The sequence below is a fragment of the Chanos chanos genome, chromosome 8 (genome assembly GCF_902362185.1).
Source record: "Chanos chanos chromosome 8, fChaCha1.1, whole genome shotgun sequence".
In the NCBI taxonomy this organism is placed as follows: domain Eukaryota; kingdom Metazoa; phylum Chordata; class Actinopteri; order Gonorynchiformes; family Chanidae; genus Chanos; species Chanos chanos.
Genome location: NC_044502.1, coordinates 37663736 through 37690769, shown reverse-complemented (window position 1 = coordinate 37690769; position 27034 = coordinate 37663736). Strand labels below are relative to the sequence as shown.

Below are 27034 nucleotides of genomic sequence, written 5' to 3'. Positions count from 1 at the left end.
CACTTCTGCAGCAAAAACACAATAGTATAAATCCCCCCCCCATCCCCAGTTTCAAGCCGTCCAGGAATCCATTGCACTATTGACATTATGTACATGACAGCAGCAGAGCGCCCCTCAGAACTTGAAAAGGTTGATGAAGCCTTGTGGGGACACTGGCACACAGCAGCTCTCTGCATTATTGGCTGTGCAAGGGTGGTTAGTGTCCTGTGGAACAGGAAGAGAACGGAGGAAATGGTTTAAGCAGGAGTTATGACGACTGTGTGTCTTCTGTTACCGTGTATACATCATACAGCGTACTGTATAATGTGAACTTCAAAGCAATCTTTTGTGTGTGTGTGTGTGTGTGTGATAGACATACCTTCCAAAACAGAATGTGGCAATGCGTGCAGAACTGGAGTGTGTCTGCATACTGTTCCTTATGAGGATGGCACCGGCACAATTTAAAATACATCTTCTTCCACTCCAGGTGACCTTTATCCGAGACAATAAGGCGCTTCCGGATCTGGGAGGAACAAACACCAAAACTAAAATCTAACTGTTTGAATATGATCCATTAGATCAAAGCGTAATATTCTGCTTACAAATCCTAACTGAAAGTGGGGAAACCTTCATGGGTTTTCATATAATGTAGGTTCATATCCTCTACTTGATACGATCTTGGGATGACACGCAACAGAGAACGCTGTCTCTCATGTTTACGTATTTTAACTTATATTTGAGAGATTGCATCAATCAGATGAACTGAAGGATTTGACACCATGTCTAATCAGAGCAAATCATTTTCCCTGCGGCTAATGGTCTACGGAAGTCCTTCACACTGGTACCTGTCGGTCTGTGAAGTGATACTGGCAGAGATTCTTCCACAGTAGGCGATCTTCAGCCAGCACACTGAGGTCGGGGCACACTTGACCAAGGCTGACCAAGTCTCGCCCGTCTGACAGACGCTGCATGATGTTCAGCTGCAGGCTTGCCGGCAGGTCCAAGAACGTCATCCCTGTCGTTGTTGGCTGTGGTCACATAATAGTAAAAAGACAGGTCAGATACAGTCACTCTTACTACCCATAAATCTACCTGACAAATCTCCTCTGACTCCATGGGCCCTGTATAAAATGATATTACTTTTAAAATTTCCATAAGGTCAATGGTCATCATTTCAACTTTTACCAGTCCTACAATTTCCATTTTCGAGGTCAATGTGGTAATGTGATTTTTACAGTAGGTATAGTTAGGGCGGCCGCTGTAATTCATTCTTCAAATTCACCAGTAACGTCACACCCATCTATTCATGAGCTGTTGAACTTACCCGGTTAATCTGAATGTTGTCCAGCTGCTGCTGCCACTGCAGGATGTTTTCCATGCGGTGCACCCAGATGTTAATATTTCCCACAAGCACAGACTTGCCCATGTCCTGAACCAAACTGCACAAGGACACATACAAAGTCTGCAGCAGTTCCTTAATGGGCCTCACATTCTGCTGGTCCTCTAGAACTAACAGAATTCAGGAAAAAAAAAAAAAAAAAGTTAGCTTTGAGCAGTGTCAAGCAAGGCAACATACATTTGAGAGGGGGGAAAAAGTGCCAAGACCAACTCATTACAGACTATGGGGTAAAACACAGGAGTATTTTCTCTTTCCCATTTCAGATGCTTTGACTTAATGACCAGTCGGTACTATTAGCGTTGCAGTGCCACGCTATTAATATTCCTTAGTGGCGTGTAAAATAAGCAAAATGTTGGTAAATCTACAAAATATTTAGAGTTCATTAAGAGCAAAATCATACCTCTGGGCATGATCTGTAATTGAGCCCCCACCCCCCCACCCCCCTCTCAGAAAAGTCCTCCCCCCCTAACAGCCTTGACTTCTGTTTAGCTTCGGGAACATTTGGTTTACAATACCCATGAGGTTCCTGTTTGTTCTCAAAGGCCTGTCATTCTTTCCAGCCCTAACAATTATGAAATTCCCTTCAGCTCTGAAAGACGCCATGCACAATTGAACAAGTTTGTCGAGAGATTGCTGTCAGATGAGTCGGGCGAATGCTTTCATGTTATGACGGTCATTTGTTTGTCCTATCTCGCTTTTTCTTTTTTTTTTTTTTGTTCTATTCTCCAACAGTGGTGCCACTGAGGGAAGCTATTCGGGATGTTAAGTCAATGAAATATTATGGTCTGCATGTTTGTATACAATGAGTGAGGAACAGGGTGTGAGAGGACAAAATTTTCTCTTACCTTTCTGCACTACTCTTTCCAAAATGTTCATGTAATTTTTCTGCGCCACTCCACTCAGAGACGGCAGTTGAGACTTGGCAATCAGTTCCAGGAGCTGAAGCAGGAGACATAAATTTAGAATGCAGACAGACTCGGAGACTCTCTGTTCCCCCATCACTTATAGTGTGCTATGTTCCTTACTGGGCAGCATTAACAATAACAAAGACTTGTCAAAATATAACTGCCCCCAAACACACAGCACACATTTACTGAAAAACAGCTCCCTCCTGAAAGTATTGTTTTCCTATTCAAATATACAGTGAGATTAGGACGGATTCCAAAAAAACAACAAAAAAAAAAACTTTGTGTCAGCGGATGTAAGAACTTTTTGGGGGGTGAAGTTGTTGTTGTTCCCTGACTACACACTGCAGTAAGAATAATTCGGTAAAACAGGACAGGCGATGGAAAATAGTGAAGGGACAGACTTTTGTTCCCACTGTGCACCAGATCCAGCAGGTTGGCACGTCTGGCATGTAAGTGCTGTACCACTGACATCATGGAGCAGTACTGACCCTCTCATGACCCAAAAGCATGTGAGCACCCATTTGTGACCCCATTTGATAGCCTCTAAAGTGCCCTCATGTGGTGTTTAAGCAGTCTTCAACCTTTCTCTCTACCAGAGGATTCCATACACTGCTAACACCTCCTATACCACCTTTCCATTACACTCTCTGTAACCCATATATATTTAGTAACACATCCAAGTGGCTATTATCAAAACCGTGCCATTGTGCCACTGATAATCACTTAAAACAGATTATCTCCTACAGTTAACTTAGCATGCTAACACTGTCTTTATGAGCAGTGGTTACCATACTATGTGACGTACAAACTTTTGTTTTGAGAGACGTTAGGCAATAGGCACTTAAAGGTAACCTAAATAGCTGCATTTGTCTTGACAGATTATACCCGTCATCAACTGCCGTAAATTATGAAAGGCAGCGATGACAAGAGGCATGCAGTGTTTCTGACAGAATGTGGGCAGAGTCTGCGTCTGTTATTGTGCTGTCTGAGAAGCACTCACTCCTGCTGCCTCGTGAGGCTGTTTTTCCATTGCACTTTAAAACCTGATCTCTGTAACTGAACTCCATACAAATACCATCAGGAAGCTTCCAGTATGCTGGTTTGCAGAAACCAGTCAACCTGATACCACTATGTTAAAGTCTCAATAGAGAACACTGGCTTCCAACCGAGAGCCCCTGGACAACATCAAAAAAAAAAAAATCGAGGGGCATTAAGTGAGTAGGTAGGAAAGGTCAAATGTCGCAAGATAAAAATTGGACTAACTCAACAAGATGGATCAATTTGATTGACGGGTTGTATCAGTACTGACAGTTTCATCGGTGAGGAGATCCTAAGTCATCTCAGGGAAATGTTAAGAATGATAACAGGGCCAACTAATCACATGAAGGTTTGGGGTGACACTTCACAGCAGTGGAGTGTAAAAGGCTTTGAGTGCGACATTTGGGGGGTGGGGGTGGGGGTGGGCAAGTCATTTGACTTTCCGGCCTGGTTTCATAATGGTCTTGATCCAAGTGCTGTGTCATCTCTCAGGACACTGTCTGATAGTGACCCTTTAATCTTAACAGTCTGTGCTGATCCTGTCTCAGACACTTTGACCTCTGACACATGGCACAGACATCAACCGAGTTTCTAATCTGCTTTCATGCCAAAATTAGTTTTCTCATCTACCAAAAATAAAAATAACATTCTGTGCACTTCCAACATTAATGTAATTAATTAAACAAGATTTATTGTCTTATATGCATGTTTAACAACCCTTGAGTTATAGTTTAACTTGTGGCCCAAGACTGAGCCAGGAGACAGTAGTTATACATAAACACAGCATATAAGCCACCTCTGGCTCATAGGAAATATCTCCACCGAGCCTCCTGTCTGGAGTGAGGTGATAAGGCCTGAAGACAGAACTACCCACCCACAACTCAGAGTTGAACCCTTTCCTCTGAATAATCTCTCTGTTTTGACAGATCATATGTTTCACAATGCAATAAGGAGAACTCACCCTCACTACATAATTGAAACGTCTGGTGTCCTTTATGGCACTGCAGAAGTCCAAGCGGTTAAACGCTTCTCCCAAAGTACAGTATCCATGTCGCTATGAGGTCCACATAAACATGAGTTAGTTCTACACTTCTCACGTAACAGAGCATCAGAATCAGATCACTGATGAGGAAGATACAATTGGAAGACATTACCTCTTTGGTGCTCCCCTTGTGTACATAAATCCATTTGTCTCTGTGGAAATCTTTGTAAGAGAGAGAGAGAGAGGAAAAAATAAATCCCAACTAATGTCTTCGAACAGTTTTGGAATAATTCTCCATTAAAGTAATTCACTGTAATGCGTTAGTACTTACAAGGAATCTTTGTGCTGTTGTTCAGCAGATCTTTCTTTCGCTTCTTTGCAGCTACATCACAACTGATGGAAAGAATCAGGTTCTCCTTGTAATATTCCTCCTCTTTGCTGTAGCTAAAACGGCAAATTATCTTAGATGAGTGTTACATCATTAGAAAATCCCATCATATCCTTGAAGAAAAAACGCTTGTCGAATTTTTTCTTAGAGAAATAACGAGACCTATCTTTGGGTGGACATTTTATACTAAAAGTAACAGAATTATTATAGCGTTGTCGTAAGGATGCTGCACACAAAAGCTAAGCCAATCTACTCACTGCTGTGTTGTAATTTGAAACCTAGCTGGCACAAAACGCAAATGTTCTTTAGTCTGCTTCGCATTTCATATGCATGTTGACCTTGGTTTCAAACCGCAGTCGAAAATACACACATATAAATAGACGAATGAAATTCAATTAACCCATAAGCATGGAAAGCATCCCTAAAACAATGGGAATCATTCCACTATTCGAGTCCAGACAGAACAAAGTTAACCTATTGCGTCTCGGAGATGTTGTGTTCCCCGCAACGTGAGGCAGCAGAACCCTAAGGATATATATCACCGAAGGCTGTCTGCATGATGCTGCTTTACAGAGTGGTTGAAAAGACAACAAACCACTACATCCAGTCGGCATACACTGAGAAAGTGACGACAAAACATTTGAGCACTGACCTCTTCAAGTCCGTGACATTGTTATTCGTTTCGTCTTTTGTTGTTTTTTTCCAACCATCCTCAGTTTTAACCCAGTTTTGACCAGGTGACCGCCAGTCCTGTCCGAGAAATGGCATTTTTTGACTTTGGGAAAACAAACACGACGAAGCAGTACAAAGATTCCTGTGGATTGCTATAGAAGTTCGCGTTCTAAATTTCTTTTATATAGCTTTTTCCTGCGTCTTGTGAAAAAAGGTCTGCTGAGCTAAGTGCGCAGCTGCATTTATACTCTCAAGCGAAGAATCCGGAAATGCTGTCGGACCCGCCCCTTTGGATAGTGTCCTTCAACACGTGGCTTTGTTTATCATCTTCTTCAATATTGCAAAACCCTTCTGGAAACACTACCGCCCTCCGTGTCGAATGCTATGGTACACCTGTCCCCCTCGAACTTATGAAATGTCACCGAGCGTCAGTTTGTAATGATCAATTCTAAATTATTTTCATACAAAGAGAAGAGATATACTTCTATATATTGAAAAAATAACAATAATTTTTCAGAAGTTTCGAGTTTCCGGGAACCCCCTTAGCTTGTACATTCAAAGGACAAAAATATGTTGGTGACACATCCATGGATTCTCCCCAACTCTCAGTCTCAAACAGGTGGTCTCAGGACTTATGTTTATGATATAGGCCATTATGTTTGTATTGCACTTACCTTCGGGGGGGGGGGAGCTTGGGTGTAAAAATGACCTTTGTCAGTTCTGCTTCAGCACTGTCTGCGTGATGAGTGTGAGGAAATGGGTCAAACAGTTCCTGGTTAGCTATTAAAAGATAAGCTCGTTTAATACAGATGTGTTTCCCTTAAGCAACATGACACAAAGTGATTAAGGTTTTAAACACACTGCAGTGTACCTCTTCTTGAGCACCATCTTTAATGTTTTCAAAAATCTTCCAGTACAAAAGCTGTTGAGTCTCGCACAAACACATTAGGAAAAGCAATTACATCTGCACCAAGACTGTTCACTCAAAGAGCTGGTTATGGTTGAATTGTCAGGTGCTTTAGAGGCCAGAGGAGTGTTTTTGCAATACGCAACACTTGAACATTAGCCTCAAGTTTATACACACTTCTAAAGGGAAGTATATCTGCATGGAGAAAAATTCATCCTGATTTTCCATGATGAAAACTGATCATTTTAGAGCTCTTATATGAGAGAAAAAAAACTATAAACAGATCATACATCTAACACCTCTAACAACAGTATGAGGCTCTAAACATGTTTTTCTGACACACTGAACAAAAGGCAAGCATTGATTACCTGCTCTGTTTTGGTGTACTTTTGCTTAGCTCATCAGAAATGGCAGATAACTACCTGAGGAGGAAATATTTGACATTAAGACAGTCAATAATGAAAAAGGTCAATAATCAATAACACCCTTCACCAGGTTTGTATTATAATGAGAGAGCGGGTGAGTGCATCATCATTTATAGTAGATGAAGATAACTATTTAGTTACCAATGCTGCGATGCTGTCCTGGAGCAAGTTTACTTAAAAGTGATATTGTTGAAGTTTGTTCAGTAAACCCTGTGTTTAAATGCTTGCCGTTAAGATTTTCAGTAAGACTGTAACCATGGCGTTTCTGTTTGTTGTTGTTGGTTCTGTTTATGACATTTCATTACCAGGTCAAGGACAATAACCATAATCAGAGCTCACAAATCCTTAGACCGGTTACGTATTTGGTGTCACCTTCCTTATTTACAGTATTGTCCATTAAAAAAAAAACTATGTCAACAGCCTCGCTCTTCCAAATCATCTTTGTGAGACAACACATTAGTCTTTCTGATTATGTGTATGCATGAGCGCGTGAATAAAAATATTAATCACCAGAGTGGAGCTCATTAAAGATGTGTTTAACAGTTTACCTAAGCCTGGCTCCATGGGAGGAAATCAAATATGCCCCAGCATGAAATCTCTAAAGATAAAATGTTATTAAATATGAATGCCCAGTCGCACCTTACTTTTTTTCCCATGTGCAGCGCAATTACAAATTATGAAGCGCAGGCCAAAAATGTGTTTCCTTATCCACATGCAATGTCTGAGCACTGTGGGGCATGTGGAAGCATGTCAGGACCTTGTGTTGACTGCTGCCCCCTATCATCCCAGACATAGAGAAGTTTGAGTGCTGGAGCAGGTGTCTTTCCATTGCCTGTACAGTACCATGGATTGTCCTGTTAGGAAAGAAAAGGCTAAAGTTCATGATAGCACATGCACACACTCACAAGAGTATGAAAAACATATCAACAAGACCACATGATATGACGTCTAACCAATAGAGTTATGCAAAGATACACTGCATTGCCAAAGAGGTACGGTTTTGATATACGGACTGATATATATATAGTGCTCCCCCATCTCTTCACAAAAAACGCAGTCCCATAAGTTTGTTTTACCAAATAGTCAGGACTGGTTTGCATGTGAAAAATGTATATATATGTACATATCATCATATATATTTTATATACGTGTCTAAAATGTTGGATTTTGTATATTCAATATAAAGACAAAAATCAAACGGACAAATAAAACTTGTTCAGTTTCAAGATTCTGTGTCCTCTCGTGTTTTGTTTCTGACGACATATTCTCTCAAAACACGGCTAGTCCAAACAAGCATTAGGGGACTATGCAGAAGTTTGATCTACTTCCAAGAATTTATTTTTATGAACAACAGTCTCAACACTTGGGCAGACAGCCACAAGCTCAAATAACCAAGGCCTCTTCTGTGTTGTTCACTCTAAATATTATGAACAAGATGATTCCATTTTGTACCAACAAGCATCTTAAGTTTCCAAGGGTGTTAGCAGCAGACAGATTGCGGGATTGGTTCGGCCATGCAAGCTAGCAACATTCAACAGCATGTGACATTTGTTCCTGTCCTAAAATATCTTTTCCCAAGCAATGGTTGGTGTTTGGCATCCGGTACCAAATCTAGGAAGGGGATTTCCTAGACATCTATGTGACTAATTCCACTCAAAAGTGAATATTTTAACGTCACTATGGGTCATGAGTCACGACTTACGTGAATGTGTGCGTGTTTATACATTCCCATTCACCAGTCAGATATAATGCCGGTTAATCCACAGTCCAGCTGTCTGTTTTTTATTTACTTTTTATCTGACAGGTGAGGAAATACAGAAATGAGAAATCAGAACAAAAAAAAATAATTTGACATGTTGATGTTACTATATGAAAGGAACATAAAGAAACATGCAAACAAAGCACAACGGACATGACTGTCAGGTTTCTCTTTCACTGTTTTTTTTTTTTGTTGTCTTTGTCAGGCAACAGCTGACAGCATACATACACACACACACACACACACACACACACACACACACACATACGCACACACACACACACACACACACACACACACACACACACACACACACACACCTGTTGCTATTCTTCATCCACAAATTTCATCATTCCCTTGGTTGGCCGAGGCAAAATGTTTCAATTTATGTGCTAGGCTGTCACATCTGCAGCCTGGGCTAGCCACATGATTCTGGGGGTGTTATGTTCTCTCTTGTTTGTTTCCAAAAATAACGTGAGATCACCTTTAGGGCCCAAACCCTGCAACCCTCAGTCTGTATTTGCTAACATGAATGACCTTTGGCACAGAATGTTCTGACTTTGGAAGTCATGTAATCTATTTCCATAATTCATAATATAATTCATAAATCCACATTTGAAATCTGGTAAACTAAAATGGCTTGCGGAGGCAACGTGTGCTTTAGACAGTGTCAAAATGCTTGAGCCGTGGCATGTTGACAGCTGTGAGTTTCTCACCTTAAAAACCTTGAATGAGTAAAGCAACATGGGTTCAAAGAACATCCAGACAAAGAACTTAACGGTTTGGACCAAACATAACTATATCAATTCTCTCTTGAATTAATTTTTCTTCTTCAATAAGGTATGATTGGAACTTATGTTATGAATACAACTCAAGTCAGTACCTCAGTAATGTTGACTGAAATGCAGTGTACCAGGTATGCAGATGAGAGCAATAAAGACTCAAACACCCGTGTTGCTACTGTGTTGCGACTGAATCTCAGTGAGACTCACAGGATCATTTTGGGCCATGTTCAAACTCTCCGGCACAACTTCAAACCGCAGCCACGTCAGGTGACACAGCACCCTATCCTTTCTTTTAAAAAAGTTCGTTAATTTACCTTCACCTGTCCTGTAAAACACGGGGACTTATTTCTCCACAGATTTTGTCTGAGTAAAAAAATCAAAACATATTTTGTTGATGTATTCTTTTCTGATCTGAGGGGGAGCTGAAGTGGTGATCATTGGCATGTTAGATTAAATTGCTAAGTGACGTGTCCTGAACAGCAGGAACCAAAGCAATTGTCAAAAACTCTCTAAGAGGCCAGGGTTAAACAGATGGAATTTGTTGGAGCAGTACCATACTTACCGTCTCACTAAATTACAAGTTAGCAGTTAATTCACAACAGTTCAGTTTTAGGAGAATATATGGGCCACCCCAGAAATATAATATGTTTGGAAACAAAAAAAAAAAGAAAGAAAACAATCAAAACATTTATTTTGTATTCATTTTGATTTATTTATATTTATTTGAAAATAAAAAGTTGATTGATTTAGGCACACACCATTTACTGTAAATAAAACAGGACACTGCAATGCAATATATTCATACAAAAAAGTAAAAAAAAAAAAATCAACCCACAACATGTAGTTTTGTTGTTCAAAAGCGCACACTTTTTCCTAAGTTGGGCAGTGTCGTGAACATCCAGTAATCAGCAGAATTTGGTGGATTTTTTGGAAGATTTTGGTGAACAGATAAATGTCACTTCAGAGGCATATAAAGAGAACGCTGGAGTTTTAACACTTGACAAAATTACACTTGCACCAGAGGTTTCTTTCAGAAACATGGCAAAACAGTAGCTCACGGCACATGGGGTATGAATAAGAAGGTTGCGGTAAAATATTGTTTTGAAATTAGAAATATTCTATCAGACAGAAATAGTGTTGTTTGTGTAACTTTGTTGAACAGTTAAAAACTGTAGAGGAATGTTTTATATAAAAAGTGCATGGTTAATCACAAAATTGAACCTATATGGCATTTTCACCTAAGTACTTTCACTGAAAGAGAAAACAAACACTGTCCAAAATTTGTTTGCTCCAGGAAACTATTCATGCTAAACTTACCTGAGGTAAATCAAAACAACCTGTTGCTCGATCCATGCACTTTCACCCCACAATACTGAATGGATATTAAGCAACAAATTTGATTTAAAATCATGTCGCCAAAGCTCCACCGAGCGCAGGCACTCACATACGGTGTCACACAAATCAGTATGATGCCACACATTCCCTTTGCTTTGGACTCCAAAGGATATTTTAACTTTTTTGGTTTCAAACAATCAATTTTAATCTTACTCTAATTTGTTCTTGTGAGCCTTGTCAAGGTGAATTTGGTTTGTTGGAGACGCAGACTAAGGGAAGTGAGCCGTGATCGAAGAGTTTGTAAGGCAACGCTCCTTTTGACCTCCACGTGTCAGTGCTGGGGTCATAGCAGTCAAAGTCATCTGAGTCTTCAATAACATCATTGCCATTAATGTATCGGCCTCCTGTCACATAGAGCCTGTTGTTGATCACTGCTGCAGAGTGGTGCATCCTCCTCTCCTTCATATTTGAACATTTCACAAACCTGTTGGCTTTGACGTCATAGGCTATCACTCTTCTTGTGTAGCCTAAGAAAAATGAGATACATTTTTATTTCCTCAAATATTTGGGATTTGAAGTATCAGGCAGGTTTTTATGTCGTTGGTTTTCGACATGGTGTTGTTTTGAAAGTCAACATAAATCCATGGTCATTGTTTATGTCAGCCTTTGAAACTAAACTATTGAGACTAAACTATTAAGATCCTCATGTACATGATGATGTTATGACCTGAGGTCACTGAAGGAATTTGTCTGTGATTGCAAATATTGTAATTAAATAAACCACAATACCTCCTATAATGTAGATTTTGTCATCAATAACTGCAGCAGGTGCACAAACATTCTTGACTGTCCTAGTCTCCAGGTTACACCATAAGTTTCTGCCTATGTGATATACCTGAAAAAAAATTGAAGAAACTATTCACACCGCATTTATACGTTAAAAAAACTCTTTTACAGGATAAGTATAATGTAATATTTGTTGGTACATCTTTAAAATCCTCAATTTGCTCACCTGTATTAGCCTTACTGGAGTCTGCATGGCATCCTCTCCTCCAAACACATAGATTCTCTGATCATGTGCTGCCACAGCTGGGTGTAGCACAGCTGTAGGCATGGGAGCCATTGCCTCCCACTGGTTGAACATGGTGTTGTACCTCTCAACTCCATTGGAGATCTGTTTGTCAGCAGTCATTCCACCCAGCACGAAGATGTAGTGCAAGTAGGAGACGCTTTGGTGGGAGTAGTGGGGGGCCATCATGGGCTCGGCAGTCCTCCACTGGTTGGTTCTGAGAGAGAGTGTGTAGACAGAGGCACTGGGGATGCTCTCGCTATCCGCTCTCATGACCAGTCCACCCAGAACATAGAGGATGCTGTGCATGCAGACGTAAGAGGCGCGGTAAAGACGCACGGGGAGCTTCGCTAGCCACTGCCACTCTTGTGTCTGTTCATCGAAGAGCAGTGCCTCGCGAGAGGTTTGCTTGCTGTTCTTACGACCGCCGATTAATACCAACGTCTCTTGACATGTGTGCCGTCGCGGCGCTGCCCAGAGTGGCTCCAGGTCCCCTGGGCACTGGGTGCCGGCAGAGAATAGCAGACGGCGCACAGACTCGATGATTTCTGTGCACAGCGTGGAGGACTGGATCAAGGGGTCACTGGCAATGAACTGGAAGAGATACGCTGGGTGGATGTGCCTGAGTCGTACTTGTCTGAAGAGGTCATGGATGGTACCACTGCGTGCAAAGGGGTCATGGTGTATCCAGGCCAGGAGAGTCTCAAACACTTGCTCCTCCTCAGCACACAGCCGATCATCCTCCAGGTACCCCACCAGCTCCGGTAAGGAGAGTTCGTGGAAGTCCTCCGAGGCGGCTACGTCAGAAAAGCTGCTTACGGCCATTTCCTTAGCCTTCTCCTTCAGACTGTCACAGTGCAAGATCTCCGAGAGGCGGATCATGCTAAGGCAATTGTCTGGGTGGAGTTGTGCCTGCAGGAAAGCAGAGCAGGCTTCAAAGAGTCTGTCGTATTGTAGCATGGATGCAGCTTGCATCAGAGGGAGAACTAGCTCCATGGTAATGCTGATGGCTCCGGTGTAAACATAGTCGATGATGCTACTCAAAACTGCAAAAGTAATGTCCTTTAGGTTCACATGGGCCTGCCCACGCTCCTGGAAGTTGCTGCAGAACATAGCACGGAAGTAAGGGCTGCTGGAGACCAAGACATTCCTGTGACAGGGGATCTCCTTATTCTCAGAGCAGAGGAGAACATCAGTGAGGATTCCCTCTTTTCTCAAATTGTTCAGCTGTAATAGAAGACCGGACACCAGGTCCTTGTCCTTGTAGTGTAGCACCTCCATCAATGGCCCAACCATGCTGAAAAAGGAATCGACAGGGTTGTAATTGTAACTTCTAGATACAACGTGCAACACTTACAGTATCCTCTGTGTGTATAATCACCACAGATTTAATCAAAATCAACTCTTCAGTTATAAGGTGTGGGCGGAGTAGTTTGTCCCCGGATGACCTGAGCTGACAAAGATCATGTTTTGAACAAAGAGCGGAAAAAAAGTCTTACAACATCGTGTATTTTAAACTCGTACTTAAGGCATTCCCTTGCTTTTTCAATTAGATTGTTACTCAGCTGTTTTGTTGGACTGTTTCATATCTTTGTCTCATCTCTTCTCTCTAGTTCAGTTAGCCCTTGATCAAAGCTAACTTTACCAAAATGGTTACATCATGAAGCAGCTGACAATGCCTCCTAGAGAGATTTGTCCTTGTCCTTTCAACATTGTGACACAAACAATTTAAAGGATTATCATGATTAGCACCTGGTTCTGTCTCTTTAATCCTCGCACAAAAGCAGAAACTGATTTAATGCCAGGATGGATTATACAGGAGCCATATTGATCTCCATATTGTGGACAGATTTTTGTCAGTATCAGCAGATATGACCAGATATACAGAATGAGAAGCATATGAAACCAATTAAACCGGCTGTGTTTTCCATGTTTCTCTTTTAAAACACACACACACACACGCACGCATACACACACACAGACAAAATTATCATGATACAGCAACAGCATGAAAGCTAAAAACATTCACACAAATAAATAAATAAATAAATAAATAAATAAATAGCAGGAAAAAGCATGCTTTTAAAGGATGAAAAACATTTTATTTTGCAATTGCTGGCTAAAATTCATGATACGTCATCATGCATACACCTCTTTTCTCCACGTGCTTCATGTTTATGCAGAGTGGCCTCAGTGACACGTGCTGTTGTAAAATGGCCACAATAATAAAAAAAAAAAAAGTTCAGTGCGGTTGCTGAGGGTCCCGGGGGTTAAGACACTGCCTGGGAATGCAGCAGTGCATCCCATGTCTGGGATTCACATTTGGAATCCCAACTGTGCCACACCTGCCGACTTTGGCCGTCTTCACCGACGGTGAGAGACGGCCAGGGTCCTTCTCACCCATCTCGTGTCTATCTGTCAAGTGTAAAGTAAAGCAATCCACATTCTGCTCCAAGCTTGCTACCCTGCATGATGATACCATGCACCTCGAGGAAAAAAATGAGCGATCGGCATCACAAATGATGGAAGGAACCGCAGGTAATGTGAGTGAGCACACCAAATTGGGATAACAGTGATGAGAATAAAGATATGAACCTTTAGCATAAGCCGGCATTTTTTAAGAGATTCATTTAGCTAGAGGCATTATAACATTTTTTTTTTAAATGCCCTCCATGTAGACTTCTTTTAAAACCTGTAGTAGCTTAAGCATCTTTCAAAGCGATTTACATCCCTGTTAACTGATTTAACAAGTCCAACGTACCTGCAAAATTTCCTGCATGTACATCAACTCAATACAATGTGTCTGGCTCATCCAATATTACCCAAGCTATGACAAACGTGTTAAGTTATTATTTACATTACGTTCTTCTTCTGTTGGTTCATTCAGTCCCTTGGAGACAGTGGATAACAACCGACTCTGCTGCATACCTTACCTTGACTCAGTCCACTTGTGGCACGTCTAGTTGGCTCTGTTTCAGCGTCGGCAAAACTTCAAATAGAGATAAATAAATAAACATCCTCCGTTTTGCCACGGTTTTTCTGAGTCGTCTTTGTATCTTTGTAGCAGTCTGAAAGTTAGGCAGGTGCCTGTTTATAGAGAAACGTGGTGTGTTGTTTGTTGTGAAGTGCTCCTACCACGAGGCCTCTGTGTACATTCCATTCCCTAAAAATAGTCCCCCCCCTTCAGCCCCTGCAGTAACGGCCCACTCCACACATGATCCCCTCTCCCCCCTTTTTCCATGACATGAACTTCTCCTCGTCTGCATATCTTGTCTGTGTGTGTGTGTCCGTGTGTGTGTGAGCGTGTGTATGTGAGTGTGAGTGTGTGTGTGTGTGTGTGTGTGTGTGTGTGTGTGTGTGTGTGTGTGTGTTTGTGAGTGTGTGTGTTTGTGTGGGCATTAATTCATGTCTATGTATTTATGAAGTGTGTAAACATTGCCTGGTGGTTATTCAAGAGGTTGGCTGTGAACTTGAAAAGCTTAGTTCTCGAACTTACTATCACCCAGGATTGTGTTACCACAGCAGCAGCATAAACACGAGACAGGCAACGAGACAGCTGAGGTCTCTGCAACCACATTTAGCATAATTAAACAGCCACCTCCCAGTCACAAAAGCCATTGAGTCTGGCTAGTGGAAATATTCTATGTGCCAATTCAGTATTTAGAACCATGATGTACTACCCGGATCAATACAAGCTTAAACTGGAGACCATCCATCCACATGTCTGAATACAAAGCAGATCACTCCTGTCCCTGAATATGTATTTACTGAGTACACACACAGCTTTCCTGCTTTTCACAGAGATACTGAGTACATTGCAAGCTGAGCAGTTGTCTGTTACATCACAAAATCATGGGTAAGTCAAGCTGGTGAGCGAAATAATTAGTTACATTTTTTTTTTTTTTTTTAGCAAAATCGCCAACTGAACCTACGAACAATTCTAAACATTTCATAGTCGACCCAGTGTATCCACACGTCGTACATTACTATATTTGTTTCAAAAATGGAATCCATGATGTGAGGGAATCTAATTATTACTACTCTATATCAGGAGACTAATAAAATCATTTCAGTTATTTTGATGAACAGTTCCACTCTAATTGTTCCAGCGTGTCAAAACAGATCTGTGAATTGGTTTAACACTGCCATCTGATGTTGCTGGTTTGTTACTGCCATCAGGTGAGCAGCTCCACTTTGGAAGACATTTGCTTGACAGTTGCTGTTATTAGGCTAGTATTTGTTATGGTCTGTCCAAAATAGTTTATTAATTTGCTCAAATAGTCCTTATGGCACACAGTCTTTATGAAAACAAAATATGAATTAAATATGGTCTGCTTGGACATAATTGTTACATTTTCAGTCTCTATTTTTCATACTGTGGAGCTGTTTGCCCTTTGTTCTTTCTTAAGAATTTTCTGGGGGTTTTTTTAAACTGCCACCACCTAATGACCTGTTTTGCTTCTGTAATGTCACTGCCATCATCATGTTACAGAGTCTGTGGTTTTGACAGAAACTGGTGCACTGACCTGAAGAACCAGAAAGTTGAGGTGAGATGTATTTTCCATATAAAGAAACTTCAAACATCATTTGAAAATGATGGTTGCAGCTGATTTGACATCTGTCACACCATAAGCAAATATAACATTACAATAGCTCATATTATAAATGATGGCCCACGCCTATATCTATAAATGTAATTCGAGCAATTATAATACAAAACTACCCGTGAATGTAAGACTGAGCTGTTACATAAATCGTTACCAAAAAGGTAAGGATAGCATACAGAACTTAATTTGTCAAAAAAAAAAAAAAAAACCTAATATGTTACAAGCTCAGAACTCTAGTTCCTTATATTATATTCTTTTACCACTGAGCCACCCCTTTAAATAAACTGAGGAGATCACATTGGGATCTGGATGGATGCAGTTCTATATCTATGCATACTAGTGCTTGCTTAGCCTTGCTTAGCCTTAGGACAGAGTGTTTGTGTTGCCGTTAATTATCTTTTGCTAATCGCATGCTCCCATAAAGCCTATGCCAAAGGGATCTCATTCTCACTGATTAACATCGCTTATCATCGGATGTGGAAATGTAAGTGGAACTTACACCCAGCAGTGGGAGGGGGGGGGGGGGGGGGGGGATTTCTTCTTCTCTGCAGACGTTCTGTTGACTCTGTTTTTGTCTGTGGCATTGTCTGTGTGTTTCTATCCCCATGAATGCATCAGCATGTGGACATTAAAAAAAAAGAAAGAAAAAAGCCTTAATAATTGCAACGAGTGCACTTGCTCTTTAGAGGCCGGTCCGTGGTGTACATTAGTAGAAAAACAGACAGCGGTACTTGTAGGACAGACAGACATGCTTTTTGAGAAAGATAAAGGAACAGTGTCAGATATACGCTGAGGAGGGCTAAGTGTTCAATCCACAGCAAGCCTGAGATCATCTCACTTTCATCTCTTAGTCTCAATTATGGCTCCTTTGTGTTCCTCCCGAAGCATCCCCTTTGAAGTGCTGCATCGTTTTTTATAGAGCCCCTTATGAACCCAGTACTTTTGTCTGCTGAAGAGGAAGGTAATGTTCCTGATATTTTATAAATTGTATCAAAAGGATTTTCATGTAAAATGTCTAACAGCTGAGAGATATTATAAGGAAGAAGATAACATATAATGAAACTCAATGTACCCCATTCCAAACTATACTTCACATCTGTGCATTGATCAAGTAACATCTTGTTATATTCACCAATCAGTTATTGCTAAACACTGCTGCAAAATTTACTAAAATATTGAAAATGAATATGATTGGATCTCGTGAACTGCTTGCCAAAAGGTGTGTAAAACAGATATTGGAAGAGCAGTCCGGGCTTTGTTGTGTCAACTCTGGGTGACCTACTTTTTGGGGGCCTTTCTGTGTCTGTGTGTCTGTGTGTCTCTGTGCCGCTGCCTCTGTGTCTGTGTCTGTGTCTGTCGGTGTACGTCTGTCTCTCTGTCTCTCTATCTCTCTCTGTGTAGTTTTATGATTGGATCCACTAACCCAGCAAAGGTTGTATTGAACTCAAGTAAATAAGCAAAAGGTGTCTTGTACCAGGGAGGATAGCAAAACTGTACAGAACAAGTACAGGTAGCACTGCACAGTCCATCTCCAGTTTTCATGACAAAACCAGGTTTCACTGTGAGACTAATGAACAGGTAAAAAAAAAAAAGAAAAAAGCATCGTGTTCATGGCCAGGTCACATTTGTCAATAAACACTGAACCTGTACACAGTCAGTATTTAAAGGTGCTACATTGTTCCACTAGAGGTCAGTACACATGCAACAAATCTGAGAGGACGGTTAAGCCTACCTCCTGTTTTCACCTGCCCTCATCTGCCCAAAAATGCTGGGAGAGGGAAATACAGAAAAACAGAGAAATTACAGAAAAAAATACAGAAAGAAAGAAGGAAATAAAGAAAGAATGGAGAGATACGTTATGGGAAGATGCCTGCATTATTTCATCTTTACCTTGGTCATTCAGTGGTCTGTTGGGGAGGTTGGATCGCGGAGTTTAGATTTTCATGTTTCGTGTTTCATTTTTACTGACATGCTGAGAAATAGAAAGGGTGGGTAGAAGTTCATTGCGTCGGACAAATCTGAAGACCTCTGATTGGAACAGTCAGACATCTCTCCGCCTATCACATTACTGGAAAAGCTCTGAAGCTGGATAAAAGTCAACTATTTAAAGTTCAAATACATCATTGATGACAAAGCAATAAAGCCAACTGGTCAGCATGACTGTGACAGGGACACCTTCCCCTGGAGGTCAGGGTACGTCATTACAATCAAGCAAGTACTAGGAAGCTCTGGATGATCTGATAATCATCTCATCCTCTCTGGTTTTTCCTCTTGGTGGGGTTTACACAGGTATGCTTCCCTGGTGCGACACAAAGAGATACACGGCGAGCGCCTCAAGCTGTAATCCACCTTTGATGGAGTGCAGTCCCCTTTGGAAACCTACTGAGAGAAAGAAGGGTTTTAAGGGGCTTACTATTAGCTGCTTAAAATTCTTCTGATGTAACCAGAGTGCACCCATTTGAAACAAAAAGTACACTGTGGCACATTTTTCTGTTTTGTTTACTCATGGTTCTGTTTTGCTCAGAAATTAAGGGTTTTCAGTGTTTCAAAAAAAAAACCAAAAAAAAAAAAAAAAACCCTGAAATGTCAGCTTCTTGGTTTTTTTGGGGGGGGGGGGGGGGTTGAGTTCTCTCACTCTGTTTGTGCTGAAGAAGGAGGTGGGGGTCTTTGTTATTATTCTGCTCTCCGTGGTGGTTGGCAGCCTTAATTTGACATCACAAGCAGAGTGGTACAAAGCAGTGTGACATTAAGAATGGCCTGAGCAGAGGCAGTCAGGATGTGAGAAACACAAAGTTGGTCTTTGTGGAGATTTAATACTCTGAGGGATTCCTGTGGTTGAATGGAGGGATGCTGAAATGTCAGGCGAGTTTGGAGGAGGAGGGTTAGGAATTCCTATGTTTACCCAACAGAAGAGTAGAATAAGGGTGTATGTGGATCTTTTTAACAATCATCTTGGCAGAAAATGTCACAATGCTGGAGACTGTTTGGTAGACCCTAAGAGGTATGGAACTGTGTATGAAACACTTGCATTACTAGCATTACAGATCAGATAAGCGGCCCCCTCCTACGCAACCCCCCCCCCCCAAAAAAAAACTTGAGCCCTGCTCACCTCACTGAATCAATACAATGGAAGTGAGAGTGGCCCTTATTGCACATGCCCAAGATTATACTTCAGCACCACATAAAATTACTTAAATGACTGAAAAAATATTATGATCTTTAACAACTTTTCATATTCAAACAAGGACAAACCAACAACAGCGCGTGCGCTACGAAATACTAAAAGAAATCTATGCAAGCAACACTGAATTCACTGTTGAATCTTTAAAACGCATGAACAGGTGTGTTAGGTTAGAGTTAGAAGATTGGGGTTGGGGTCCTGGGAGATGGGGATATGGTATGGGGGATGGGGGGGGGGGGGGGGGGGAAGAGGAGGGCTGATATGCCTTGAGGCGACAGGCAGACACTCTAGCACAACTCCCTGCGCAGGAGTAAACAAACACCCCACAGATTCTCTGGCCAGCTGTTGCAGGAGGTAATTAAAAATTGGGGCACGCTTCTGTAGGTGGGGAGCTTCTGTACTGAAGGTGACTGACTGACAGCGAACAGCCAACTGGTTGGCACAACACAGGGCCAGAGATTGCAGTGGTGTGAATGCCCACCTGTCGAGACTGGATACCATGTGTTGCATTATCTCTCTGAGGACAAACCCTTGCTCTCTGAACCACTTCTCTGATGATTTTATTTAACACAGCATTGCCGGATACAACAATAGCCTAAGGCAAACATGGAATATAATGAGGATTAGGAATTGTGATAAGTATACAAATTGGATTGTTTGAAAAAGAAAAAGAAAAACATGAGAAGTCTTGAAAACTTTTCAAGTGTTTTTTGTTTGTTTGTTCTTTTGTGTTTTTTGTTTGTTTGTTTGTTTGATTGTTTATGGGGGATTTTGTAACTCAAGCTGTCTGAAAGATACATGAGATGGCCCAGTCAAAAATGTGCACTGTCTCTTTAAATGGAAATACCTTGCGTAAATATTCTACTGGTTACTAACGCCTCTCGCACGCAGCAGTTGGTAGAACTCCTAAGAACCGGTGTGGCTACAGATAACCCTCATTGCAGCCAAAGTGAAAGAAAAGAACCGTGGTAAAGCTCTTCTCGTTGAATCTCTGTTTGTCACTCTTTACCGAACTTCTGTGAACTTCTCGTGCATTAGACGCAGCTTCGACTCAACTACCTTTATTTCCAGTGTCGACCAGGAAGCGAACAGGTGACATACACCTGTTCAGAGCAAACGTTTGTTCATGAACAGTATTTGAGAAGAAGTCTTTGCGTGATTAATACGGATATCACTTTCTGTCTTTACTTGGCTAATCACATGGGACCTATTTTATTTTTTGCAAAGCTGCTTTTCAGCATGGATTGGCAACCTTTCTTACCTCGGCTTTAAGTTTGCTGAAGGCGGATTACGTTCCACGTTTTCAGAAGCCTTCGTCCCTACGCAGGTACAAGTGTCCTATTACGAACGGGCCTTTGAGAGTGATATGGGGAATCAGGTGGAGAAACTGACTCATTTAAGTTACAACGAGGTCCCTACGGCGGACCCTAATGGGTTTGACCCAGAGGATGATGGTCCACGGATCGGGGTATCCTATATATTTTCAGCTGATGATGACGAGCAAGAGGAGCAAATTGATGGGCCAGAGGGAGATTCGAACGAGGAAGAGAAACAACAGTATGACACGCATGACGAATTAGAATGTGCAGTGTATTACCGAGATGAATGTGTGTACGAGAGAAGTGCAAAGTTCATTGAAATGGGAACATATTCGGCCGAGAATTTGTTGAATAATTGTAAGCCAGGCGACATAGTGGAGTTTGTTGCAGTTGGCCAGTACCCACAATGGGCCGTTTTTGTTGGAGATTTCCAAGTGGTTCATTTGCACAGGGCTGAAATCAAAAACAGCTTTCTAACTGACGCATGTCAAGGCAAAAGAGGCAGAATTGTAAACGATCTGTTTAAATATCATTCGCTTAGCCCCGATATTGTGGTGCAGAATGCAATGGAGCAAGTCGGAGCAAAAGACCAAGACCTTTGTTGGAGAAACTCTGAATGTTTTGCTGCGTGGTGTAAGTATGGCAAGCGTGAATTCAAAATTGGTGGCGAGATCCGGATCGGAAAACAGCCATACAGGATGAAAATTAAACTCTCCGAAAAGAAAAGCCACGTGTTGGAATTTCAGAGTTTAGAGGATTTAATCATGGAAAAGAGGAGAAACGACCAAATTGGGAAAAACGCTGTCATTCAAGAGCTGGCGAATCACCTGAATTGCGTTGATGAAATCAAAGATGAAAAGAACTGTAATTGATGGTGATCGTTATTGGTGTGTCAGGGAGCCCGTAATGGGCTTAAAGAAAACTCTTCAGAGCAAGTTGTCAAACAATTATATTGCTGATGATTCTGTATTAAACAATTGCTCCGACTATTTACCAAATGCAGTTAGGTAAAGGTTATATGACTGCCTATTGTTTATCTATGGGTCTGACGGAGGCATTTTGTGTAACATTTCGATTGTCTTTATTGACCCACCTCAATATTTTGTGTGTGTGTGTGTGTGTGAGAGAGAGAGAGAGAGAGAGAGAGAGAGTTTGTGTTAGTGTGTGTGTGTGTGTGTGTGTGTACGCGGGGCTGCGTGCCTGCGTTTTTTCCCCAGTGAACTGACACTCATAAATGAACTCAAAAAAGGGGTTAAAGTTTCCAAAGAAAACACTTTAATGTGCTTTCTTTAGAATTATTGTGGCACTACAAGTTGACTACATTGAATTGTTATTGATCAATAAAACATGTATTTTATTTTCGTTATTGGAATTTTGTCTTTAACTAAGCTCCACCCCAAGTAGGTTAACATTTATTTGCAATCAACTATGTACAGGGGTTATTAAGTTCCATTTTCTTTATTTTATGATACACACAGAGCAATGATAGCAACCGTGGAGAGGATCTTTCCATGCTTGATTCAGACCTATCAAATATGGGCCATTGAGATGTTTTGTTTCCCATTCAGCCATTATTTCTGTTTATGAATGATGTCAGGCACCATTACATAATAGTAGTTGTCTCTAATTTGAAAGCCAATATTGAAATGTAAACAGAAGTAAAATTGAACCACCTGTTTTGTGTTGTGAAAGTCACAACTGCAAGCACATCAGAATCCATGTAATAGAGCTCACTCTTCAGCAGAGGATATGATCAATCATTTCAACAAGTTCGGTTGTTAATCATTTTGTATTCATTGAGAGGCCGTGCTGTTTGATCATCTGAAATATGCACCGCATTGCTGTATATGTTATTTAAGGACACATATTCCTGTTCTCCAGAGTAGTCTGTGTTTGAGCATTCCACACCCCCAATAGCTGTTATCTGTTCCCTGTTAATTGTATGTAGGCCAGACCTTAAACTTGATAGACAAGTTCAAAGTGCATTTGTGCATGCAAATATCCTAGTGATCAGTCCAGATGGTCTTCTTCACTGGGTTTCCTCATCTACATAGTACGCATAGTTTTTATTTTTGAAACACCAATCTTTCAATACCCATTCTCTACTTGCCAGTTTGAGGACACTGTTTCTTACTTTTGTCTAGCAAGATCTTGCAAGTTGATGGGACACCTCAACTGGGGGAAATTCAGAGGGTCTCTTTCAAAAGAAACAGAAAAGTAAGAAAAGTCTGACATTTATACATATACTAAAAAAGCACTCCTGGGCTTGTTGATATCAGATCAAGGTTTGGCCTGTTTTGAATATTTAGAGTGTTTTGAATTTTTCATATCTTGTCTTGTGCTCCAGAGCCTGCAGGAACACATTCAAAACAGTGTATCTAAGACGTAAGGGATCTAATGCGAAGCAAGATTGGTCTTTTAATTTAATAATATGGAACCAAAAGTTAAGACTGTTGAATAGAAATGTTTGTGCCTCCTGTGTTATTGCACTGTTTTGACTGTTGTTTTGTAGGTAACTGACAAACACTACTTTGAAGAACAACCCAGTGGTATTTCTCAGAGCAAGTTCAAGGCAACGTTTATTCATTTTACTTGGTCAGTTGTCAGATTGATGTCAGGTATTTCTGGTTGTCATACTGATTATTAATCTCAAAGCCTTTACGACCAATAATGTTTGTTGGTTTGTATAATGTATGTCAGCCATTAATCATGGGTCCGGTGATACTGTGATTTTTTTTTTTTTGCTATTAAAATTGCAGATTTTACCTAGAGATGACGGATTTATTAAGTATTTATGAACATAAATGTCAGCAATAAGGTTGGAGTTTGATACTTCGGAGGACAATCAGACTATTATGTTTAGTTCAAATTTATCAAGACTACTCCACTAATAAATACCTTGGTCAAGCACCATGTTCCCGAGTATTGCACAGTTCCATTTGCATGGAGTAATTGCTATTGGTTGTTACAGCAGGAAAGGGGAGATTTGGCAGTGAATGATTTAGGATGGCCCATTGCAAGCAGACTCTGTAAAGTGATGTTGCCTAGGGATATCTCTGTTTTGCTAAAGAAGGGAGGATTTGTTCTTTGCTGCTGGAAGAGTTGACTGTGTTCTGAAGATAAGATGTTCAGATGCTCAGGAAAGATAACAATTGCTTTTATGAACTATTTCAAAGTTAAAGAAAAAAATCTTATTGAGATTTGAATCTCAGCTCCATCCTCTTTAATTTTTTTCATCTAATATCTTAAGATAGTGTATGAGATCAAACTCTTAACCAACATGCTTTTATGTATTTATTGATTACATCAGAATTCTCATCTGCTTGAAAATAGTAACTTCACTTATGGGAAAGATTAATTACTATGGGTTTTTTTTTTATATACTCATATTCTCTTCCCTGTGGTCCAAAAGTCCTGCTTATCTGTTTACCGGAGAGGAGTCCAACCTTCTTAAACCTAACTCTGCTGTTGCTGAAGAGCTTTTGACACCACAGTTCTCTTGCTGATTGACAGTGTTTGTCCCAATATGTTTGGGAAGAGCCCTCTGCAGGTATAAATCTGTCTGCGCTTTGCAGTGGCTGCACATCAAAACACAATCTGCTGTCTGGTGAGTTGACACATACATATTGTCAGACTGACACGTGAGTTATGACTCTGTGGGCATAGAATTGTGTCACAGTTTGCCTCCCTGAGGTGACATATACCATCCATACCATCAAGTGTCACTCTGTAAAGAATTGAAGTAGACGAGAGCAAACGTTTTTTTATGAAACTGCTTTGAATCTACGTGACGTGCATTTGGCAATGAAAACCATGCTTTGCCTAAAACCTATTGTGAGTTGAACTGATTTTTTTTTTTTTTTTTAAGTGGTCTCAAAGTCATAAAACTGGGAGGAAATTCTTCTCTTAATAGCACCACTCTTGAAAATCCTTCCTGTCACAGTCTAAACAGAACAGATAAGAATCAGTAAAGGCTGGCATCCAGAATGACGTGGAATAGAGCTGAAAGACTTTTGTACCACAGCCATACAAGTTCATTCATTTTCATGGTTTTATTTACATAAATAAATAATAAAACAGAAATAATTAAAAAGAATTACAGCATTCCTCGGGGGAAAAAAAAAATGTTTAATGCATGGTCTACAGAAATCTTTAAGGACTTTTATTTCTTAAAAGAACAGATTTTATTTGTGAAGAGTAATCAGCAATGAACTCTAGAGTCAACCCAGAGGTATTTTCCATAATTACCAGGGAGTGAAGGGCAGACTGTGTTCTCTCTACTTGAAAACACTCCCCATGTCCTCTCTTTCAGAGACTGAGTTGGTCGTGATAGTAACACAGCAACCCAGCTCTGTCTTCACTCCCCACGTTCATGGAAACGCAGGGTATTTACACTGCAAGGTCCAATGATTTCCATCTCCCATGGACACTTCAGAAGTATAGAGTGGGTAGGGTCAGTGCAGCTGACCTGTTGCCCTTTGTACTGCTCTCAGCACAGAGGCTAACATGTGCATCACTGGAAAAGCTTGAGTTCAATGTGGGTTAAACCAAAATTTAGTGATACCTTCCAGTCGTTACTTTCATACCTTCAATAAACTGTCATAGAAGTACCATGACAGGTCCCAGAGGGATAAAAGGATAGCTACAGCAAGTCTGTGGAGTGATGTATACATTAAAAAAAATAATAAGAGATGACATCCATTTATGTCCTATTTCACGAACATATTTCCACCATAGCATTCATAGATGAGCAGATGCAACGGCTTATATAATTAAACAATTTGTTTATTTATCCATAGTTTGCTCAGAAAGGGTTAAACCCATTTGTGCGGGGAAGATTCCATGTCAGTCCGTTTTAGCAGACTAAAGGAAAGAACTGCGACGCACTTAGTGCAGGTAGTGAACTAATTGTAGGCACTTTAAAATATTCTTCACTTTTAAATTCCTTTTTTTCAGCACAATTATTTACAGGCGTTTGATCTGATAATTATCAGCTCTCCTCACACTCATTCCATTTCGGTTTGACTGCTCCCCTTCCGCAGTTCAGATGGGTAATTGTGAATATAAATCAGCACAGAAAAAGGATCCCCTTTTTCAATAGCATTATGCTAATTGGAAAGTAACCTCTCCTTTATGAAAAAAAGCACATGAAGAGGAATAATAAGCCTTATTGTCCCTATGATATTTTGCCATTTCTATTTCCATTGCCACTGAGAGCTTGAACTGCTCTGCTTCAGCTGGAATTTTAGATGAGTGCTCCAAGTTCACCTGACAACAATGGGTGTAATCCTTTGACAGACGCTTGTGTGGAATTAATAAGCTCCCGAAGCTAAATGCTTGGTTGTGTGAGTGAACCTCACTAATCATAAAATTCACATTTCCTCCCTCTTCTTTTCAGGCGTTTCACCACGCAGCCCCACAACCACACTTACCGGAACGCGGTAAACAGGAAAAAATAGACCAAGTATTTACAAACTGAAATATCATTATCCTATGTGTGGGACTACTTTTCAAGTCTTCGATAAAAAAAAAAGGAATTACACACGTTAAATTCATTAAAGTAAACTCAATGGCGTGTGAAATAGACAGAAGATATATTGTGTTGACTTAAACTTGTCCTGAACCAAATAAAAGCCGATACTCTACCACAATGTCAACAGAAAAGGAGAAAAGTCAAACAAAGTGTCTGCCCACGTCTAAGAGATCACATGGTGAATTTTAAAGGTTATCACCCAATGCCTAAACGGAGCATTTTCATTACATGGTCTGAGGACCTGGAGGCAAAGTAATCCCCCTGAAAACTTTTTTCAGTTGTACTGTGAATGCACAGACCTCCAAAGTTTTGCCAGCTGTTACCTAAATTTTGCACATCGTCATAACATGGAGGATTTGTAAGAGTTTGAAAGACAATACATTAACAACAGCCAAATACATTAAAATGTTGATACCACATGTAAACTGAGTCCCAGTTTACTTGTTCATCTAGCACTGGATCCCTCAGATAAATTTGTGCAAGATCCAGCAAGGTAAATTTGGTCCCTATAAGACGGGAGAACTTGGCTGAAGCAAATATCTAACAATAAATAAATAAATAAATCATGTAACACATGTATTTTGATCACTCTATTACCCTCATGCTGAACATTCCATCATTTCTCTTGTATATCTGTTGCTGAGGCAGGTGTGCACAGCAGCATTGGTATCACCTGCTGGGTCAATAAAAATATGGAAATATGAGGAGTTATGTTGTAAATAAAGACATTAACCACAATCCCTATCTC

General features: G+C 40.6%; 3 protein-coding genes across 5 annotated transcripts; 1 reads left to right on the top strand and 2 right to left on the bottom strand.

Moving 5' to 3' along the window:
- Nucleotides 1–114: 114 nt before the first annotated feature.
- On the bottom strand, nt 115–5478 carry fbxo32 (F-box protein 32). 3 transcript variants are annotated; one of them, XM_030782152.1, is made up of 9 exons: nt 5347–5478; nt 4638–4750; nt 4479–4528; nt 4286–4378; nt 2224–2317; nt 1304–1488; nt 825–1007; nt 359–502; nt 115–204 (listed from the first exon to the last, which is right to left on the bottom strand). In XM_030782152.1, exons 1-9 carry the CDS (start codon nt 5460–5462, stop codon nt 115–117), a joined length of 1068 nt encoding a protein of 355 aa, XP_030638012.1. In that variant the 5' UTR covers nt 5463–5478. The 3 variants fall into 3 exon arrangements, with proteins under 3 accessions (XP_030638012.1, XP_030638013.1, XP_030638014.1); XM_030782153.1 differs by having other exon boundaries at nt 4638–4744; XM_030782154.1 differs by lacking the exons at nt 1304–1488; nt 2224–2317.
- A 5336-nt stretch (nt 5479–10814) lies between these two features.
- Nucleotides 10815–12942, bottom strand: klhl38b (kelch-like family member 38b). Its single transcript, XM_030783316.1, has 3 exons — nt 11590–12942; nt 11367–11472; nt 10815–11104 (listed from the first exon to the last, which is right to left on the bottom strand). The coding sequence occupies exons 1-3, from the start codon at nt 12940–12942 to the stop codon at nt 10815–10817; spliced, it is 1749 nt and encodes a 582-aa protein (XP_030639176.1).
- A 7519-nt stretch (nt 12943–20461) lies between these two features.
- Nucleotides 20462–21823, top strand: lratd2b (LRAT domain containing 2b). Its single transcript, XM_030782722.1, has one exon. The coding sequence runs from the start codon at nt 20801–20803 to the stop codon at nt 21623–21625; it is 825 nt and encodes a 274-aa protein (XP_030638582.1). The 5' UTR covers nt 20462–20800; the 3' UTR covers nt 21626–21823.
- The last annotated feature ends 5211 nt before the right edge of the window (nt 21824–27034 follow it).

Coding starts and splice junctions, on each gene's coding strand:
- fbxo32 (XM_030782152.1), bottom strand. CDS start 5,462: ATGCCATTTCTCGGACAGGACTGGCGGTCACCTGGTCAAAACTGGGTT. Junction 4,529..4,637: donor CAACAGCACAAAGATTCCTT/GTAAGTACTAAC, acceptor TCTCTTACAAAG/ATTTCCACAGAGACAAATGG. Junction 4,379..4,478: donor ACAAGGGGAGCACCAAAGAG/GTAATGTCTTCC, acceptor TGGACCTCATAG/CGACATGGATACTGTACTTT.
- klhl38b (XM_030783316.1), bottom strand. CDS start 12,942: ATGGTTGGGCCATTGATGGAGGTGCTACACTACAAGGACAAGGACCTG. Junction 11,473..11,589: donor CTCCAGTAAGGCTAATACAG/GTGAGCAAATTG, acceptor ATTTTTTTTCAG/GTATATCACATAGGCAGAAA. Junction 11,105..11,366: donor CAAAATCTACATTATAGGAG/GTATTGTGGTTT, acceptor CATTTTTCTTAG/GCTACACAAGAAGAGTGATA.
- lratd2b (XM_030782722.1), top strand. CDS start 20,801: ATGGGGAATCAGGTGGAGAAACTGACTCATTTAAGTTACAACGAGGTC.